The 21203-nt window shown below is 41.3% G+C and overlaps 1 protein-coding gene across 1 annotated transcript in view; it reads left to right on the top strand.

Moving 5' to 3' along the window:
• The window catches only part of SMG6 (SMG6 nonsense mediated mRNA decay factor), a 226104-nt gene that overhangs the window by 25982 nt on the left and 178919 nt on the right, over window positions 1-21203 (top strand). The window contains exons 3-8 of the mRNA XM_063449948.1: window positions 10374-10563; window positions 11359-11469; window positions 11555-11661; window positions 11779-11857; window positions 12850-12960; window positions 16897-17088. Of these exons, the coding sequence (XP_063306018.1) occupies window positions 10374-10563; window positions 11359-11469; window positions 11555-11661; window positions 11779-11857; window positions 12850-12960; window positions 16897-17088 (790 nt within the window). The remainder of the gene's footprint in view (window positions 1-10373; window positions 10564-11358; window positions 11470-11554; window positions 11662-11778; window positions 11858-12849; window positions 12961-16896; window positions 17089-21203) is intronic.

The raw sequence follows: 21203 nt of genomic DNA, 5'->3' as shown, positions 1-21203 counted from the left end.
CACACACACACACTGCATTCACTTTATGCACACTACACACACACACACTGCATTCACTTTATGCACACTACACACACACACACTGCATTCACTTTATGCACACTACACACACACACACTGCATTCACTTTATGCACACTACACACACACACACTGCATTCACTTTATGCACACTACACACACACACACACTGCATTCACTTTATGCACACTACACACACACACACTGCATTCACTTTATGCACACTACACACACACACACACTGCATTCACTTTATGCACACTACACACACACACACACTGCATTCACTTTATGCACACTACACACACACACACACTGCATTCACTTTATGCACACTACACACACACACACACTGCATTCACTTTATGCACACTACACACACACACACACACTGCATTCACTTTATGCACACTACACACACACACACTGCATTCACTTTATGCACACTACACACACACACACTGCATTCACTTTATGCACACTACACACACACACACTGCATTCACTTTATGCACACTACACACACACACACACTGCATTCACTTTATGCACACTACACACACACTGCATTCACTTTATGCACACTACACACACACTGCATTCACTTTATGCACACTACACACACACACACTGCATTCACTTTATGCACACTACACACACACACACACTGCATTCACTTTATGCACACTACACACACACACACACACACACACTGCATTCACTTTATGCACACTACACACACACACACTGCATTCACTTTATGCACACTACACACACACACACTGCATTCACTTTATGCACACTACACACACACACACTGCATTCACTTTATGCACACTACACACACACACACTGCATTCACTTTATGCACACTACACACACACACACTGCATTCACTTTATGCACACTACACACACACACACTGCATTCACTTTATGCACACTACACACACACACACTGCATTCACTTTATGCACACTACACACACACACACTGCATTCACTTTATGCACACTACACACACACACACACTGCATTCACTTTATGCACACTACACACACACACACACTGCATTCACTTTATGCACACTACACACACACACACACTGCATTCACTTTATGCACACTACACACACACACACACTGCATTCACTTTATGCACACTACACACACACTGCATTCACTTTATGCACACTACACACACACACACACTGCATTCACTTTATGCACACTACACACACACACACTGCATTCACTTTATGCACACTACACACACACACACTGCATTCACTTTATGCACACTACACACACACACACTGCATTCACTTTATGCACACTACACACACACACTGCATTCACTTTATGCACACTACACACACACACACTGCATTCACTTTATGCACACTACACACACACACTGCATTCACTTTATGCACACTACACACACACACTGCATTCACTTTATGCACACTACACACACACACTGCATTCACTTTATGCACACTACACACACACACACACTGCATTCACTTTATGCACACTACACACACACACACACTGCATTCACTTTATGCACACTACACACACACACACTGCATTCACTTTATGCACACTACACACACACACACTGCATTCACTTTATGCACACTACACACACACACACTGCATTCACTTTATGCACACTGCACACTACACACACACACACTGCATTCACTTTATGCACACTACACACACACACACTGCATTCACTTTATGCACACTACACACACACACTGCATTCACTTTATGCACACTACACACACACACTGCATTCACTTTATGCACACTACACACACACACACACTGCATTCACTTTATGCACACTACACACACACACACACTGCATTCACTTTATGCACACTACACACACACACACTGCATTCACTTTATGCACACTACACACACACACACTGCATTCACTTTATGCACACTACACACACACACACTGCATTCACTTTATGCACACTGCACACTACACACACACACACTGCATTCACTTTATGCACACTGCACACTACACACACACACACTGCATTCACTTTATGCACACTACACACACACACACTGCATTCACTTTATGCACACTACACACACACACACTGCATTCACTTTATGCACACTACACACACACACACTGCATTCACTTTATGCACACTACACACACACACACTGCATTCACTTTATGCACACTACACACACACACACACTGCATTCACTTTATGCACACTACACACACACACACACTGCATTCACTTTATGCACACTACACACACACACACACTGCATTCACTTTATGCACACTACACACACACACACACACTGCATTCACTTTATGCACACTACACACACACTGCATTCACTTTATGCACACTACACACACACTGCATTCACTTTATGCACACTACACACACACTGCATTCACTTTATGCACACTACACACACACACACTGCATTCACTTTATGCACACTACACACACACACACACACACACACACTGCATTCACTTTATGCACACTACACACACACACACTGCATTCACTTTATGCACACTACACACACACACACTGCATTCACTTTATGCACACTACACACACACACACTGCATTCACTTTATGCACACTACACACACACACACTGCATTCACTTTATGCACACTACACACACACACACTGCATTCACTTTATGCACACTACACACACACACACACTGCATTCACTTTATGCACACTACACACACACACACTGCATTCACTTTATGCACACTACACACACACACACACTGCATTCACTTTATGCACACTACACACACACACACACTGCATTCACTTTATGCACACTACACACACACACACACTGCATTCACTTTATGCACACTACACACACACACACACTGCATTCACTTTATGCACACTACACACACACACACACACTGCATTCACTTTATGCACACTACACACACACACACTGCATTCACTTTATGCACACTACACACACACACACTGCATTCACTTTATGCACACTACACACACACACACTGCATTCACTTTATGCACACTACACACACACACACACTGCATTCACTTTATGCACACTACACACACACTGCATTCACTTTATGCACACTACACACACACTGCATTCACTTTATGCACACTACACACACACACACTGCATTCACTTTATGCACACTACACACACACACACACTGCATTCACTTTATGCACACTACACACACACACACACACACACACTGCATTCACTTTATGCACACTACACACACACACACTGCATTCACTTTATGCACACTACACACACACACACTGCATTCACTTTATGCACACTACACACACACACACTGCATTCACTTTATGCACACTACACACACACACACTGCATTCACTTTATGCACACTACACACACACACACTGCATTCACTTTATGCACACTACACACACACACACTGCATTCACTTTATGCACACTACACACACACACACACTGCATTCACTTTATGCACACTACACACACACACACTGCATTCACTTTATGCACACTACACACACACACACTGCATTCACTTTATGCACACTACACACACACACACTGCATTCACTTTATGCACACTACACACACACACACACTGCATTCACTTTATGCACACTACACACACACACACACACTGCATTCACTTTATGCACACTACACACACACACACACACTGCATTCACTTTATGCACACTACACACACACACACACTGCATTCACTTTATGCACACTACACACACACTGCATTCACTTTATGCACACTACACACACACTGCATTCACTTTATGCACACTACACACACACTGCATTCACTTTATGCACACTACACACACACACACACTGCATTCACTTTATGCACACTACACACACACACACTGCATTCACTTTATGCACACTACACACACACACACTGCATTCACTTTATGCACACTGCATTCACTTTACACACACTGCATCCACTACATGTGGCATGTATATTTTGTGCATTTACCTTTAGAAATAGTTTATTTTTTCAAAATGGTAAATGTACAGAATATCGGCTATCGGCCTGAAAGTTCACAGATTATCGGTATCTGCTCTAAAAAATAAAAATCGGTCGATCCCTAATATTTTGTACCTGTTCTGTGTTAAATTTTAAATATATATATATATATATATATATATATATATATATATATATATATATATATATATATATAAACACGACCGTCCCTCACAGAGCTATACCCAGGGTTTGTGTAGCAATCACTGGCAATATCCAAAGCCGTACAAGTGCTGTGGACTCCAGCTTTACTTTTATGATCTCATACTTGAGTAAGAAAGCTATTGATTTTTTTTTATATATATACATATTACATCATTATTTTTAAAATAATTTGACGACCACTACAATGCATCCCATAAAACGTTGGACAGCGCTGTAGGCTTTATATTTAAATCTGTATCATATTAACACTTTAGTAAGTAGACTATAATAACACATCCTGAGGCAAGGTGTAGGGTAGATATGCCAGAGAGTAGGACAGAGAGCCAAAACTCGCGTCTCTCCGTTGAAATTTGGGATAATTGGCTGGCCAGCTATTACCCCTTGTGCAGGCCACAGCTAACTTGGTGTCGTAAAATAAAATGTAGCAAAGGAAAGACTATTCTTGCCTAAAAAAAAAACCAATGTCTGTTTAAAATAGAAATGGAAAAAAAAAACCACACCGTGCGTGGATTAAAAAGAAATCATACTAGTCAGAAGGGGAAAACATTATCAACCCATACAATGTGATAGAAATGCAGCACTAATGATCTGCGTTCTCATTCTAAAAAGTCTTATTTCAAAGTCAAAATATTGGTTTGAATACGTGGGGGTAGGAGAAATGTTAAATGTTTCAGTTATTAGCATAGACATTGTTCTCAAGACTGTCCTGCGTGATAATTTTAAGCAAGCAGTGTCAATAAACAACATTATTCGTACCAAGTTATGATAGTAGAGGAGTGGATCAGCAAAAGTGAAGAGCCTTCTAATGCAAAAATAAATGCGATCGCTCAGTGGGCTAATGCATTATAAGTAGAATCTGTTCAACCCTTGGGGGTCGCAGGTTCAATTCCCAGCAGGGTTAACTCCGCTCTTCATCCTTCTGAAGTAGATAAAATGAGTACCATTAAATTGTGTAATAGTACCATCTCCTGGATGTTCGGCAAAAGTAACATCCCCAGGACGTACTTCGAAGCCTGAGAATATCTGAATGCACCTTTCCCGGCTAAACACTTTGTTGTTGTTGGTATTATATATGAATGAAGAGCGGCAAGAGTTTAGTGCAGGAATGCTTTCTCTTCTATACAGATACATCAAGAAGAATATTCCTTTTTTTTACTACTCAGGACTAATATTATTTGTAGGACCTCTACAATTTCTTTTTGCCAGTTTGCTTATGAAGTTATTCCTGCAATGACAAGTAATCCTAGGGGTTTGTGGCAAATAGGAGACATTCTGAGTTAGTTTTTCTTTTAACCACCTTTAAAGGGACACTACCAACCCTTACAGCACTTTAGCTTGCTGAAAAGCTCCATGTGTGAAAAGTGTGTCGTCTTTATTTCATTTTGCAAAAAGTGCAGATTTCAATAGAAATTGACACTTTTAGAATTTATACCGGTTAACACCCACTTGGCGTTGAAGCAGATGACCTTTCCTGTTACTTCCTGGTTTAGTTAGCTCAGTGGAGCTAAACTCAGGAGGCTGCAATAACTCAGGGCTATTGCAAACACTTGCAAAAACGTCTCATCATACAGACTACATGTGCAACTACTATTATTATTTGCATTTATATTAATCGGATAATAAATAGTCAAAATATGAATACTGTTGGTGCAAATTTAAGGGTTAATAAAATAAGCCTAGACAGACCACACCAGAAAACACCAAAAATATAAAAACACCTACGCGTGCCAGTGTAACGAGACAGCAGTGGGGGTAAAGAAAAACCCAGGAGGTATTATCCTTTTCCACAATTTATTGTAGATAAAGACTCCTCTATGTCTTCATTAAACAATATAACCAAAAATGTACAATAAAAACATTTAAAAATACTGTTGTAATACAATAAAATACCATGTACAAAATAGTGGACTATTGCAAGTTGCTAGCAGGCAGAATATACAAACACTGTATCACACCAGACACTCATGTGTTTTTATACAAATGGGAAACTCTCCTATCTAATTAGATATTAGATTGCGCACTTATCTCTTGCTGGCTACCAATATATATTTTAATGGGACACTCTGGGCTCCTAGCAACCTTACCTTATTGAAATGGGTATGGTGCATGGGGTTCACTGGCACCATCCCACTATTTAGGGTTTTAAACCATTTTTGAACTATACCGTTTAACTATCCCTACTATTACCAGAGGTGGTAGTGAAACACTTTTGCATTAGCCAAAGCAGAGAGGGAGTCTGCAGGCATCCAGAGACTATCCTTCAGTGTCAAACTGATTGAAAATGTGGAGAGATATTCTTTTTACTTGCTTGTGCATCCAGATTCCTAAAAACATACAAGTTGCAGCTTTGATAAATCTGGCGGAGCAATGGACCATGATCCAACATAACCTTATGAAATGGAGGCATTTTGACCTCTCTTGGTTGGGTAGGATGGCGACACTAAAAATGACTGTCCTATCTAAGCTATTATATATCTTGCATACTATTCCACTTTAAAGTCCTGGGACCCCTACGAATAGCCTTACAACAGGGTCTCAGTAAAATTGTTGATTATCGTAAGACTAGGCGAATTGAGTGGCTCCGTGTATATGTCAAGATCTGCAGGAGGCCTGGGTTTGCACTGTATACGTACTTATCACAGAGCCGCAGTCATGGCCAAATACAACACTGTTCGCTTTCACTGGCTTCTTTTCCTGGGTGGACATGGAGTATTCTTTAGTTCACCCCTAGAGAGTAAGTCATTTATTTAAAACTCTGTCAGGTTCACATCCTCACCCTTACTTTGCTATTGCCCTCTATGCAATATTCTATTCATGTCTGGAATAGACTGACCTGTGAATTCCCAAAGATACTGCACCTCACTAAGGAAACAACCCTTTCCTATCTTGAGAACCATGTTTGTGATCTTTCTTTTCATTCATGGGAACATTTGGGGGTGTTTGTACCTTTCAAGATTTATATCAGGACCATAATATTCCATCCCGTGATTTCTTTAAGTACCTCCAGATTTCCTCAGACCAACATAAATTCTCAACATTTTATGCAGCTATCTCTTATAGTCCTTTTGACTCATAGGCATATATTTTTCCAAACATCAAATAACCATATGTTACCAGTTGTTGGGCGAGTCTCTGCTTGAGGTTAGCCCACAGAAGGCCCAATGGGAAAGAGAATTGAACCTTTCCTTTGCTACTGATGAATGGGCTGTCTCCCAACATAATCTTGTTAATAAGCTATCCAAAATCACTCTTAGGTGGTACCTGGTGCCCGCTTGACTGGCACACATCCATCCTTCTCACTCTGCACTATGCTGGCGTCGATGTGGTCTCTCAAGCTCATGCAGTCACTTTGCTTCTATAAATACCGAAAGGTATACAGAAACTTCTAAAACAATGGGATATGAAATTAAAACATACCAATGGTCTGGCAAAAATCTGGTTTTCAGGTACCAATATGGAGTTTTCCATGTAAAACGATTTATTCATATAGAAGAAAAAAAAGTTATAACAAATCCTAGTGTAACACTTTACAAAAATAAGGCTGCCTACTACATGCAATTGCACTTCCTATAAGTTGCGCTGTTGTAAGCGATACGGGTAAGCGCTACTAGCTTTTAATGCCTGTAACTGCTCTTTGTGGAATCTCTTAATCCTCCCCGTCCTAATGCAAGGAATATATGAGTTGCCGCTTCCAATAATCACTGTGTGTTGTGAAGCTTGCATGGGTGTGACCCCATCAATGGTCAGTACTCTGTGCAGTCAGTCAGGATACAGTAACAGGGTAAGGTAACCCTCTCCACTATGCTGACCAGTTTCATTGTGATCCACAACTTCCTCAGAGCAATCTTACCAGTTTAGTTCTGCTGGTTATGCAGTATTCTATTGGCTAATCAATCATGGGAAATCCCACCTCAGTAGTTTGAGAATATATCGCCTCTCTTTATACTATTAGTGAGTTCTTGTAATACATAAGTCAGCAGTGAAAATACCATGCCAAGCTGTTTAAACAAAGTTAAAAATGAAAATATATATATTTTTTCTTCTTTGGCTTAAACAAAATGGTTGGTGTAATCACATAGCTGCTAAATGGTCTCTAATACGGAGATTTTATGTGACTGAAATTGTTATAATTCAAAAGTATAAAATGGAACCTACACAATATTGTTCTATTTCTTACAATTGCATTTATATGTAAGAATATCAATTCAGTAATCCTAATCTATCTAGGGAGTGAAGGGGTTACAGTGTGGGGAGGGGGCAGGGAGTGAAGGGGTTACAGTGTGGGGAGGGGGGCAGGGAGTGAAGGGGTTACAGTGTGGGGAGGGGGAGGGGGCAGGGAGTGAAGGGGTTACAGGGTGGGGAGGGGGAGGGGGAGGGGGCAGGGAGTGAAGGGGTTACAGGGTGGGGAGGGGGCAGGGAGTGAAGGGTTACAGTGTGGGGAGGGGGGCAGGGAGTGAAGGGGTTACAGTGTGGGGAGGGGGGCAGGGAGTGAAGGGGTTACAGGGTGGGGAGGGGGGCAGGGAGTGAAGGGGTCACAGGGTGGGGAGGGGGGCAGGGAGTGAAGGGGTCACAGGGTGGGGAGGGGGGCAGGGAGTGAAGGGGTTACAGGGTGGGGAGGGGGGCAGGGAGTGAAGGGGTTACAGGGTGGGGAGTGGGGCAGGGAGTGAAGGGGTTACAGGGTGGGGAGGGGAGGGGGCAGGGAGTGAAGGGGTTACAGGGTGGGGAGGGGGCAGGGAGTGAAGGGGTTACAGTTTGGGTGGGGGGGGGGTAGGGAGAAAAATATTTACATTAGGGGGCAGGATCTGGGGGCTGTGTCCTACCTTCATTTAATTCCCTGGTGGTCCAGTGGGGTAACTCTCCGGTCTGAGCTCCGCCGGGTGCAGAGCTGCAGACAGTGTAATAAAAGTCTCGCGAACTCCCTGGTAACCCATGGTAACGCTCTGGGAGCTCGCGAGACTTCTATCACACGGTCTGCAGCTCTGCACCCGGCGGAGCTGCAGACCGGAGCTGCTGGGCAGACTGATTGGAGGGAGCCTGGCGGCATACAGGGCAAGCCGCCGGGCTCCCTCCTGATGTCCGTCTGCCTGACTGCCCGCCGGCCCTAGATGTGTGGGTCAGCGCGACCCACTGGGAATCGCCCTGCGACCCACCAGTGGGTCGCGACCCACACTTTGGGAACCGCTGCTCTAATACCTTAAAGTGTGCCTAATCCTGGTGACTTACTGTATGTTCTTTTTTTCCGTAACATTGTAAATCAGAGCTATGTAGATATACCCCTTGTCACTGTGTTCCTGACCCAATAGTGTTCTTTTAACAAACGTATTTCTGACCCTATTATGTTAAAACCACCATCAAGTCCCCTCCTACCTCCCTGAATATAGTCAAATCTGACTTGTATTCAAGTCTGCAGCTGCTGGCTGTGCCTCTGAAGTGCCTCTGTCTGCTGATGACATCGGAAGTGGTGGTCTGAGCCAATCACAATGCTTCCCCATAGGACTGACTGAGACTGTCAAGGAGGCTCAGCAAGGGCAGAGCCAGCACAAGTCAAACACAACCCTGTCCAATCAGGATCTCCTCATAGAGAAGCATTGAATAAGTGCATGTTTATGAGGAAAGTTCAGTGTTTGCATGCAGAGGGTGGAGACACTGATTGGCAGTGCATCACTGCCCCAGGAAACACCTCTAGCAGCCATCTGAGAAGTGGCCAGTGAAGTTATCACTAGGCTGTAATGTAAACACTGCATTTTCTCTGAAAATACCGTGTTTACTGCAAAAAGCCTGAACAGAATGATTCTACTCACCAGAACAAATACATTAAGCTGAAGTTGTTTTGGTGACTATAGTGTCCCTTTAATTTTGAGTGAATCGTCCAATGATAATTCATCTTCCTTGACTACATGCCTTAACTAAGGGTATATTGTAAAAGGGCATGGGCTAACGCATGAGGTATAAAGTTGAATTGTTCTGTATGTTTCTTTTTGAATGGCTACTTTTGTGCCATTTTGCATAGTTTTTTTTTTTTTGTGATACAATGATGTTAATCCAATTATATTCATATCTTGTGCAGATCAGAGCTCCTTCAACTCTATGAGCGCTGCCTTCTGACAGACATTGAATTCTGTGACCAACATAATGTGGATCAGGTCCTTTGGAAGAGTGTTTTCTATCAAGTTATTGAAAAATTCCGACAGCACCTGAAGGAGCCTTCTGCTGACAGCGAAGTGATGCGCAGAAAACTAATCCAAGTTTTAGATGAAGTGAGTGCACCGAATGAGATTTATGTGTGGGGTACAGAAAGAACAGTCAGAGGAGATTGACCAAATTTAAGAAATGTGTGTCTGTGTGCAGCTTTAATGGAATGAAACCATTTTTGCACTCTTTACCCTGGAACAAAACATTAATGCAAACATTATATCATATATATTGTCTCTTATAAAGTGCAGTGATGGCTAACCTTTGGTATTGTGTTTTCCGTGATACTCGGGCAGAGAACCAAGGGGCAAGCTACAGAGTTTCTCTAAGCTTGTGCCTGTTCTGATATTCTCTTTTTGTTGAAATGCATTTGTTTGGGCTCTTCCTAAGCTAAAAGTGTAATCTAGAAGTGGACCATGTGTTCACTGTGCCTATAGAGGTATCAGCTGCACCTCACTGATAATGCCCAAAAGAAGGCCAAAACCATTGTCTGATGTTGCTGAATCTCTTTTGCCAAGAGAACTTGATGGGATTTGGATGTGTGCAAATGGTATAGGTTCTCTTTGAAATGGCACAGGCGAGGAAAAACATTTTTTGAGACCTTGGGGGGGGGGGGGGGGGGGATTAACTGAAGGGCAAGCTACCGAGTTTTTGTTGCAATGCTTGCAAAAAAAAAAGTTGGTTTTAATTATATAAGCTTGACACCATGCTTTTAGGATTTGTTGATTTATTCTAACTTTCAAAGCACTTGAAATGTTTTATTAAAAATAAAGTTTTTATTTTAGGAAGCCAGGATGAGAGTTAACTTTATTATGTTCTATGAGCTTAATGTGTTGCCCTGTCTTGCTTCATTCGCATAGGGGACAGCGTTCTTTGACAGTTTGCTTCAAAAGCTCCAGGCGACTTACCAGTTTAATTTGGCAGATTATATGGATGGAATGGCGATCCGCAGTAAACCTCTCCGTAAAGTGGTATGTAGCTGTACTGTATTGTACCACGCTAACCCATGCAATTTACTTCTTCGTTATGAACTGATTGTTTCTGTATGTCATTTAGGTTAAGTTTGCTCTGATCAGTGCACAGCGCTGTATGATTTGTCAGGGAGACATTGCCCGCTACAGGGAGCAGGCTGCAGACACCACCAATTATGGCAAAGCCCGCAGGTAACAAACTTGTCATGGATGTCAGATAAGACTGACCGAAAGCCCTCTGTTTATTTAACCTGTTTATAATGCTATGCAAAACCCAGAAACTTTTTTGTTCTGCCTTCTGTCTCATAGCTGGTATTTGAAAGCTCAGCACATTGCACCAAAGAATGGCCGACCATACAATCAGCTAGCCCTCCTGGCTATATACACGGTAAGGAAGACTAGTTTGCAGCATAATGTGCAATTATTTGTCTAGTTCCTTTTCTCTTGAACTCTCAGTTCCACAGACTGCCAGTAGATATGTCATGGATATTAGCTGGACCTTGTTGGTTGAGGGAGAATCAATAAGTATTACATGTAACACCTAAACTCTAAAATACTTTATGAAAACTTGAAGTAAAATACAGAAGATACCTTGTTAGATCAGGTGCATTAAAGGAGAAGCCCAGCTTAAATGTGGCATATGCGGTTTCTTTCAAAACAGATGTATTTACTAGTGTCCAAGTCCTGCAAGTGAAATCTTAACTAGCAAAATCTGCTATTTGTTAGGGCACTTCAAGATCAAATAATCTTGATTTGCAAATTTTTTTTGGGGGGGGGGATGAGGCGGTGGGGGCTGGGGGGGGGAGTGGGTTTCTTTCTGCAATTGTCCCTTTTAAACGTATTCCATTTCCATAGCCATAATTTGTTTGTAAAGACAATGATACACTGCTTTCACCATGAAGTGATGGAGTGAAGTTTTCATCCAGACGGGAACTTGCCCAACCGCAGATGAGCTTTTCGAACTAGTCCCTTACAGGCAGTGCGTGGAGCGATGCCCAATTAATCCTTTTTAGAGCAGTTGAAATTCAACGATTGTGCAGGAAGCGGCATGTTTGGAGCCATGCCCAATCTATCACCTTTGAAAGAGATGACGGCTGGTGCTTTTAGAGACTGGCATTTTTCCAGACCACCAACAAACAAGTGGCAACAGCACGTTTCCTATGAGTTAGTCCTATCATTTTCTTTCAAAAATGCGGATACAATGAGCTGCCATTTAAAGTTAGGTAATGGAACACGTAATGACTGTGAATTTTTTAACATATTGTTTTGTTACACGATCGAGGAAAAAAAAAAAAAAAAGTAGGCATTTTTTTTCTGGGTAATAACATTTTTGTGAGTTAAACATCCATTCCTTGTATTTTATCTTACATTTCAATGCAGAGACGGAAGTTGGATGCTGTTTATTACTACATGCGTAGTCTGGCTGCAAGCAACCCTATTCTAACTGCAAAGGAGAGCCTCATGAGCCTCTTTGAAGAAACCAAGCGCAAGGTAGGATGCATTCCTTTTTTAATTTGTGTTTTATTAGGGAACAATAATCAGACATTTACAATGGGTATGATGCATCAAGCAAATCTATAGTGCGAAGAGATTCCATGAGGAATGAGTTTTTTAAATCTTTGTGCAGAGTACTCCAGTTTAATGCTCATGCCGGTGAGGTAGCAAATGCCGGCAGGGTCAAATCAGCCCTTCATCCTTCCAAGGTCGATAAAATGAGTACCATTAAATTGGGTAATAATGACATCTATTACTATTCAGCTGCCGATCGGGTTAATTCCGAGAGCGTGCACTGAAAAGCGCTTTGAGTCCCACTGGGAGAAAGACGCTATATAAATACTAGTATTATGTTATAGTTATTATTTAAGACACATCTCAGCAATGATATGCAAGAGCAGAAATAACATAACATGTTAAAACAGGGTAATGTAGGAGAAAACTAATACTGGTATTAGTGGAACTTCCAACAAGGTTGGGATTGTGTACCGTGGCCAACTCTGACCGTGTCCCTGGCAGGTTCCGCTCCCAGTAAAAAGCCTCTAGGTCTCAAGATGAGGTCAGGTTCACGGTCGTATCTCCATAACCCGCGAGCCATCTCCTCCTCAACGATACTTGATGGAATGGCCACATAGTTGCCCAGCAACCAGAGCCAACAGGCGCTTCTCTATCAGAAACGTAAATGGTACATCACTGTATATAGCAATCTGGCTTCCTTCGAATTGTATCGTGAGCGGGCTATGACGGTAGAATAAACCACTACATCCCTAGTTACCACTATCGTGTCTCTGAGCCCACCTTAAGGCCCTTTGAGGTAAGCAACCTCTGAACATATGGCAACAGGGTATTGCCCCTAGTATTTTCTGGCACTCTACGCAGGTGGATATTCCGACAATTTGTCGGGACCCCAGCAAATAGCTTGATTAACTCTGTGGACTTTGAGGGCGGAGCCTGAACTCCGATCTAACCAGAAATGGAAAGCCAGAGGTCATGACTTTCTGCCGGAATTTAGGGTATTGCACCGGATTTTGCGTCTTCCATGAAATTTATCCTCAGTACCTATGGTGAGAGGACCCCAGGCTAGCTGATCGCTAACTTTTATTTACGTATATGGTGAGCCCGGAAGCTATTCTGGTTCTTGCTTTCAAATCTCTACATAATGCTGCTCCCACCTATCTATCCTCACTAATACACAAGTATGTCCCGTCTAGGCCCATACGCTCTGCTGAAGACTTACGTCTATCTTCTGTCCGTACTCCACCTCTGATGCTCACCTTCAAGACTTCTCGAGGGCTGCACCGTTCCGGTGGAACTCACTTCCCTCCTCCTCCACTCCTTTAAAAAAATAATTAAAAAACCCACTTCTTCATAAAAGTGTATCAATTAAACTGTTAATAGCTCCCGACTGATTCCTCTCTTGCAACTGTCATTAGTCTAATACTATCCTTACCTTTTGTGTCATTTAACCCCACTCCCTCTAGCATGTAAGGTCATTGAGCAGGGCCCTCATCCCCTCTGTTCCTGTGTGTCCAACTTGTCTGGTTACAACTACATGTTTGTTCGTTCACCTACTGTAAAGCGCTGCGGAATTTGTTGGCGCTATATAAATAACATAATAATAGATGGATGAAGGGGTCCCTGATCCTGTAAATAAGCCTCAGTGGATGGTATAGCCAAGCTGCTACGGATGGGAGTTGACTGATTCTGAAAGGAGACTGCCACTTAAGCATTCAACCACATGTTAAAAAGCAGCAGAGATATTAATTAATGCATTTGTCAATCACTTAGCAATATTTTTTTATTATGATTTTCATTAGTTTCTTATTTTCTTTACTTCACATTAAGCTACTTCACATTGCAGTGGTATTGTGCTATATGGTCTGTTTTCTTGCCTGAGGTTATATCGAGTGATATTCCGCAAATGTCTTAGCCTAGCTACTCAAGTCCTGATATGAGCTTAGACGTGAACCCATAATGTGCTTTCTTTCTTTATTATTTAGAAAATTGTGCATGTTCTATAATTTGTCCTACTGTTATATACGCTGATTAGCTTGTGGAATGCTGTTGGGGCACCTCAAGTCTGCTTATACACTTATGCACTGCAAAAATACAAAAAATTTTTTTTTTAAAAAAAGCTATTTTTTATTTTTCATTTTTTTTTTCTGGTTGATGACTCCTATCTTTGTCTCCTGAAGGTCAGCCTTTCAGACCTTCCTTGGGTCACTCAGCAGCCTTTTTATGTCTCCTTTTGTGGAAGGAGATGATTCATCGTCCAAATCGACTTTCTGGTATATTTCACTGGGTCCCGGTGAGGAGAGTGCTTCCTCCTTTCCGGAGGATACCTCTGAGACCTCCTCTTCGTCTCTAGGCTCAGGCACCATCTTGGGAGGCACTGGTGGTAGTAAGCCTCTCAAATGAAAGCCTCATATCGGGAAAACGATTGCTCTTTGGGAATTGAAATTTTTTATGCTTGCGCCCCATTATGTCTTCTGGTGGGGGAGGGGTGGGGGGGTAAAGAAGGTGCCTATCCAGAGCCCAAAAATTAGGTAAAAAGCTTATTTTGTGTCAGTCTGATGTGGAGCTCCTTAGAGATGTGTCTTTGCTATAGCTCAGTCTACCACAGTCAGGATGCATTCTTTTAAAGGGACACACACTAAACACCACAATCACTACATCTTACCCTTTTGTTTGTCAATGTAAAATAATGCTGTTTCTGAGGCACACAATGTTTACATTTTGTCTAAAATACTGTTAGACAGACCGCAACTAGAGGCACTTCCTCTTTAAGACTTTCTTAATGAGTTGGTTTAAACACTCATTGAGAACCATTGGATGCACTACTTCTCTCTGCGTTGGGTGGGCGAAAGTAAAGACAACATTTTGAACATTAAAGGGATACTGTAGGCACCCAGATCACTTCATCTCATTGAAATGGTATGGGTGCTGTGTCCCTGTCTAATTAACCCTGCAGCTGCAAACATTGCAGAGTTAAGATAACCTATAGCAGCTGTCTCCCAGACAGACACTAGAGGTGCTTCATAGCCTTTCATGGAGCTTGAGTCCGTGAAATGATAATGGATGTTTACATGCTTTGCATGAGGACATCCAGTGTTTTCTAAAATTCCATAGATAAGCATTGAATCTATGCTTTCCTATGTGGTATCCGATCCAGAGCTGAGGGACTTGGCGCTGTGATCAGGTGAGTGTTAAAAGTTGATTTTTTTTTTTTTTTTTTTTAGCACTTGACTTGCCATCATGGGCGTGGGTGCAAAGTTTTCCTTTAAACTGTGGGACGGTGTCAGCCGTAGCATGTTATATTAACTATGATTGTGTGTGTGTGTGTGTGTGTGTGTGTGTCAAGCGCGAAGTGAAATACATTCACAAAATACACTTGATGCAATGTTGTCTGGCTGGAAGTCGATACATTTCTGCCTGTGATAAAATTGTAAAGAGTGTGTACACACACAGACTCCTCCCCTTAACAAGCATTCACATTCAGAACAATTTATATATACACACATACACACACAATCCTCCCCTTAACAAACATTCACATTCAGAACAATTTACACACACACACACACACACACAAAAATGTGAACATTGTTGGGGAGTGTATTACTATATTGAGGTTTTAATATAAACTGTACGTTAGGATTTATTTTCAAGGGATGAGAATTGTAAGCCAGAATAAATTATTTATACTCATTTCTTTCAAATTCAAAGACTGTAGACCTGTGATTTCTTCCAGTGTGTGTGCCCTCTTTGTTATAGAAACGGTTAGTACATATATGTACATGTTAAAAAAATTGTTTTTTTTATGCCTTGGTGTTTGAATCAATAAAATATTTGTCCTTTATATATGTATATTATTTTGTGTACCGTGTATTCTTTCCTGTGATCTATATTTCTGCACTTTTGTGATCCTTTTAGGCCGAACAGATAGAACAGAAGCAGCACAAGAATTCTGGGCTTAACTCTCACAGCATGAACGCACGCACAACCTTTCGAAACACTGCGGATGATACCATGCGCATTGAAATATGGATCCACAGGACTCTGGCAGGCTCCATCCGTCGGAGCACTGATGGATATGATGATTTGGACAGTCTCAGCCCAAGTGATGTAAGTCTAAGAATAAAAAAGAAACAAAAGTAAAATAGAAATGTTCTAATGACATGAAACAGGGCTCTTTGCAGCATGGCACCATTTTTTCTGTTCTGTCCGGTAATAGCAGTTATTGAATAGAAGAAGAGCAACACTACACGAAATCCATCCAGCACATAAATTGGACAGGAGTGGTTTAGTTTGGCTTTTTTTTAAAAAAAAATTACTGACCATGCATATATTGTAAGATACTATTGCTAGAGCAGTCACATTTCTCTCTTATTTCCCTGCCTACTGTCATCCCATCTATCATTAACCCACTCATTAATATTTGCACAATTGTGCGAAGATGTTTTTTTTTTGTGTTTATCTAGTGCTAAATGGGAGCACTCAATTAATTATTATTATTTTTTTTTTTTAATGTAGCCCATATCTTATAAATTGGCTATTCTTGTAGCTATGCTTGGTAACATTTCTGCTTTAGATACAGTGGTGTATATTGATTTTGTGCTGCCTTAGGCATGTCTAAACCTGGGTACCCCCTAATAGAAATTTGCTCAACCCCTTAATGTCAATGCCACACCTTGCTGTTTGAGACTGTAACACACTTTGATTGACAGACACGCTCGCTGACACAGATTCACTAACCGACACAGTCATTGTTACACACACATTCACTGATTTGGCACACACACCCTGACACATTCACTCTTAAATATACACACTCACTGACATGCACACTCACACATATTTTCTCATACACTCACAAATTATTTTAATTTAAGTCCACCCATTCTCCTACCTCTCTTGAAGTGGATTATTTCCCTGGTGTCCAGTTGAGCTGCTATGATGCCGGAATTATGTCATTCTGGATCCTGGTATCACATCACAGCACGGCACGCAAGGGAGCAGAGCAAGAAGAGAAGGAAGCTTACAGCTCCTCCGCCGTCACCTCCTTTGCTTGGGGGGGCACTAAGTTGGCCAGCTCTTGGGCTCTCCATGGCATGTATCTAACAAGGTTTAGTGCCGCCCAAAGCAAATGCCTCGTCAGCCTTGCTATTTATACAGCGCTGTTTAGACATTCTTTAGTTCCTGGTTTTGTTCCAATGTCGGAGACCGTTTCTGCATCCTGACTCTTAATGCACAGCTAAGTAGTATTTGCATCCGTAGTTTATGTCTGTTCAATCCTTGGTAGATAAAATGATATCTTACAAGTGTGTTTGAAAGCTTTAAACTTTATATGATCTTAAATTGTATAAAGTGCATCAACAAATATTGTGCTATGGTATCCATTTACTCATAAACATTTATTCATCATATTCATTTATCTAGTCTTTTACACTGAGATTGATGGTGGTGTGTTTAACCTCTTAAGGACCAAACTTCTGGAATAAAAGGAATCGTGACATGTCACACATGTCATGTGTTCTTAAGGGGTTAAGAGTTTATGGATTATGTACAGCTCTCATTGTATGAATCGATGTACAGCAGTGGCTCACATGAGTGCCAGGCCCTCAAGCAAGTAATTTCATTCATGAAAACAAACCTGAATGAAACTGCTGTGGCAAACTCAGTCCTCTTGGTGGCTTCCTTTTATGTATATTTGTCACCCATAAATTATGTGTATTCTCCATAAACTGACTCCATGTCTCTCCATTCTTTTCTTCATTGATGAAAATAATGCTGTCCGGGCAGCTTTGTAATGCACAGGGGTATACAAGATAAAAGCAGCACTTTAGCTGTGAGCAATGCACATTACTGACTGAAATATTTTGGCCACTTCCTTATGTCTACAGAAGCATTTGTAGGAAATGGAGGATCTTCCAAGGAGAATGTCTTTATGGTTATAAGTTTGACTTGGGATTTTTAATGTATCAAACGTATGAAAGGCAGTGAAAGAGCACTTCTCGCTGTGCTACAAGCAAGGGGGACATCAAAATATGTATTTTTATTTTTTGTTTCCGTATGTTGTTCTACTGTCGTAGTATTAGATTGATGGTTTCTTTTAGTGACTGTTGATACATTGTCAAGTGTTTCCATATCAGACCCCTAGGTGGTGCTGTTTCTCTCTTTCAGTGTGAATGCTGTGGAAGAGGGCAGATAGATGTTTGCTTCGTAGGCATGAAATGATAAGCAGAATATATTTTTTCATTTATATTGTGTTGGTTCTTTTTTTTTTTTTCTTTCTCATAGTTAAATGCTTTTTCTGTCCATTTCATTCTCTTTTCAAAAATTATTTTGCACTTTAAGTGTGAATATTGCAGTATTTATGCTGTATTATAGTCCTTTCAGTTCTGCACTACCTAAACTTAGTAGTATGGATTTATTTTTTATATTTTATTTCACTTTGCCCCTTTCCCTTTATTCCAGTCGGCATGCTAAGTAACCATGGCAGAGAAAGAAAAAGAAAAGAACCATATATGTTAGCAACTGATTTTGCTGGCCATTCTTACTCCATAGCTTGTGGATGTGAATAATGTGAATATAGCCCATTTGGATCTCGAGGTTCTTGGGTTTGGTCTCTGCCTATTTCCATTCCCCAGAAGTCTTTTTACTTGCATTCAGAAATTTAACTCTTTGTGGCAACTCTTCCACATTAGAGAAGACATACAAAATGGAACTTTACCTCCTATATCTGCTGATTACAAGTGACAGTCATTTATTCAGAACAGTTTCAGAATCTGTATATCGAGAACTTGGGAAAAAGGTGAATTTAATCTAAGGTCTTCAGAGCTGGGCTTATTTAAAAAAATTGTGAGTTAGAATACGCATGTACACCAAAGATACCAAGTGTTCGTTTGTTACTGATCCTCTAACCACAGCTGACTTCTGCCTTCTCTATGTGCGCGCTCTCTCTCTATGTGTGCGCGCACGCGCTCTCTCTCTCTCTCTCTCTCATATATATTCAGGGGTGAAGTTGTAGATTTGGAGCATTTCAAAGCAGGAAAATTGTAGGTTTCCATGGTGACTGATGCTCTTTTAGACTTTGGCCCCACAATGTCGATTTATAAAGAACCCCCAGTGTATACTATAACAGGATCGCTCTTTTTGTATATGCCATTATTTTCATTCTGTGCTACGTTTGCTTTTTATCTTGTAACACTGGCTCGGTTTTTACTTTCACACACGCAACTCGCCACCACTGTTTCCATGTAAAGGTGATGTCACTCCATGTCCTAATCTGCACGTCGCTAGCAGCTTGTGTCCCCCCTCCCTTACCAACCACTTGCGTGTGTGCTGCAGTTCTTTGAGAGGAAGTATACAAAGGAGGAAGTGAGGTGCCATGGTGCACTGTGGTTGGTTACACACGAAAACCACTTTCCCAGCGTCTCAGGGGCTGCGACGTGACTTACACCATGTACATCGCTTGGTGTGACTCACTAGTGTATACCCACTTCCTCTTCGGTCGCCATGCCATGTCTGTCCCCCCCTACACAATGACCTTCTGGTAACCTTTGACAAGTGCCTCAGACCGAGCCACAGAATAGCTGTTAGAGAATAACAGAAACCTTTAAAAACAGAAACTAACCACCCGGCCAGTCTCGTCTGCCCATTTTCTTATTTACATCAAAAAACTCTAAATTGAATGTGCCAGATAGACTTACTGCTGAATTCCCTTTACTCTATTAGTTACTGCCATCTCCACTAGGTGGCTGGTCCATGTCTCCACCATTATTTTGCCAAAGGACATTTGTTAATGAATAATTTTCAGTCTTCTAGTTTTACAAACCCAAATTCCCTTTTTATATTAATATTCTCTCCTGGAATGTATAAAACCTCTTGGTTATATTTCCGCATTGTTCAACTCTCCTGCCCCCTCTCTTGTGTACTCAAAGTGTAGACAGTAATGAAGTACTTTGTTGAAAGTAGACACAAGCCTGTTATGTCATTACATCATTAGTTGTTGGAGAGTCGCTGTTAAAATGACAATTCAAAAAGTCAAGTTTCTTATAGGGATGCTGTAATGGAGACGCACTCATAAGCGTGATGTGTCATTACAGTACTGTTTGTCATGTCATGTCATGGCTTAGATGTTTTTTTTAGAGTGGTACCACAGGTTTTTCCCCTAGTCCTCTTGGACTGTGAAGATGCTTAGTACTGAAACTCCTATCACTTTCAAGAGTTGGATGTTC

Source organism: Pelobates fuscus, chromosome 1 (genome assembly GCF_036172605.1).
Source record: "Pelobates fuscus isolate aPelFus1 chromosome 1, aPelFus1.pri, whole genome shotgun sequence".
NCBI classification, from domain to species: domain Eukaryota; kingdom Metazoa; phylum Chordata; class Amphibia; order Anura; family Pelobatidae; genus Pelobates; species Pelobates fuscus.
This window is presented reverse-complemented; position numbering and strand designations above follow the sequence as displayed.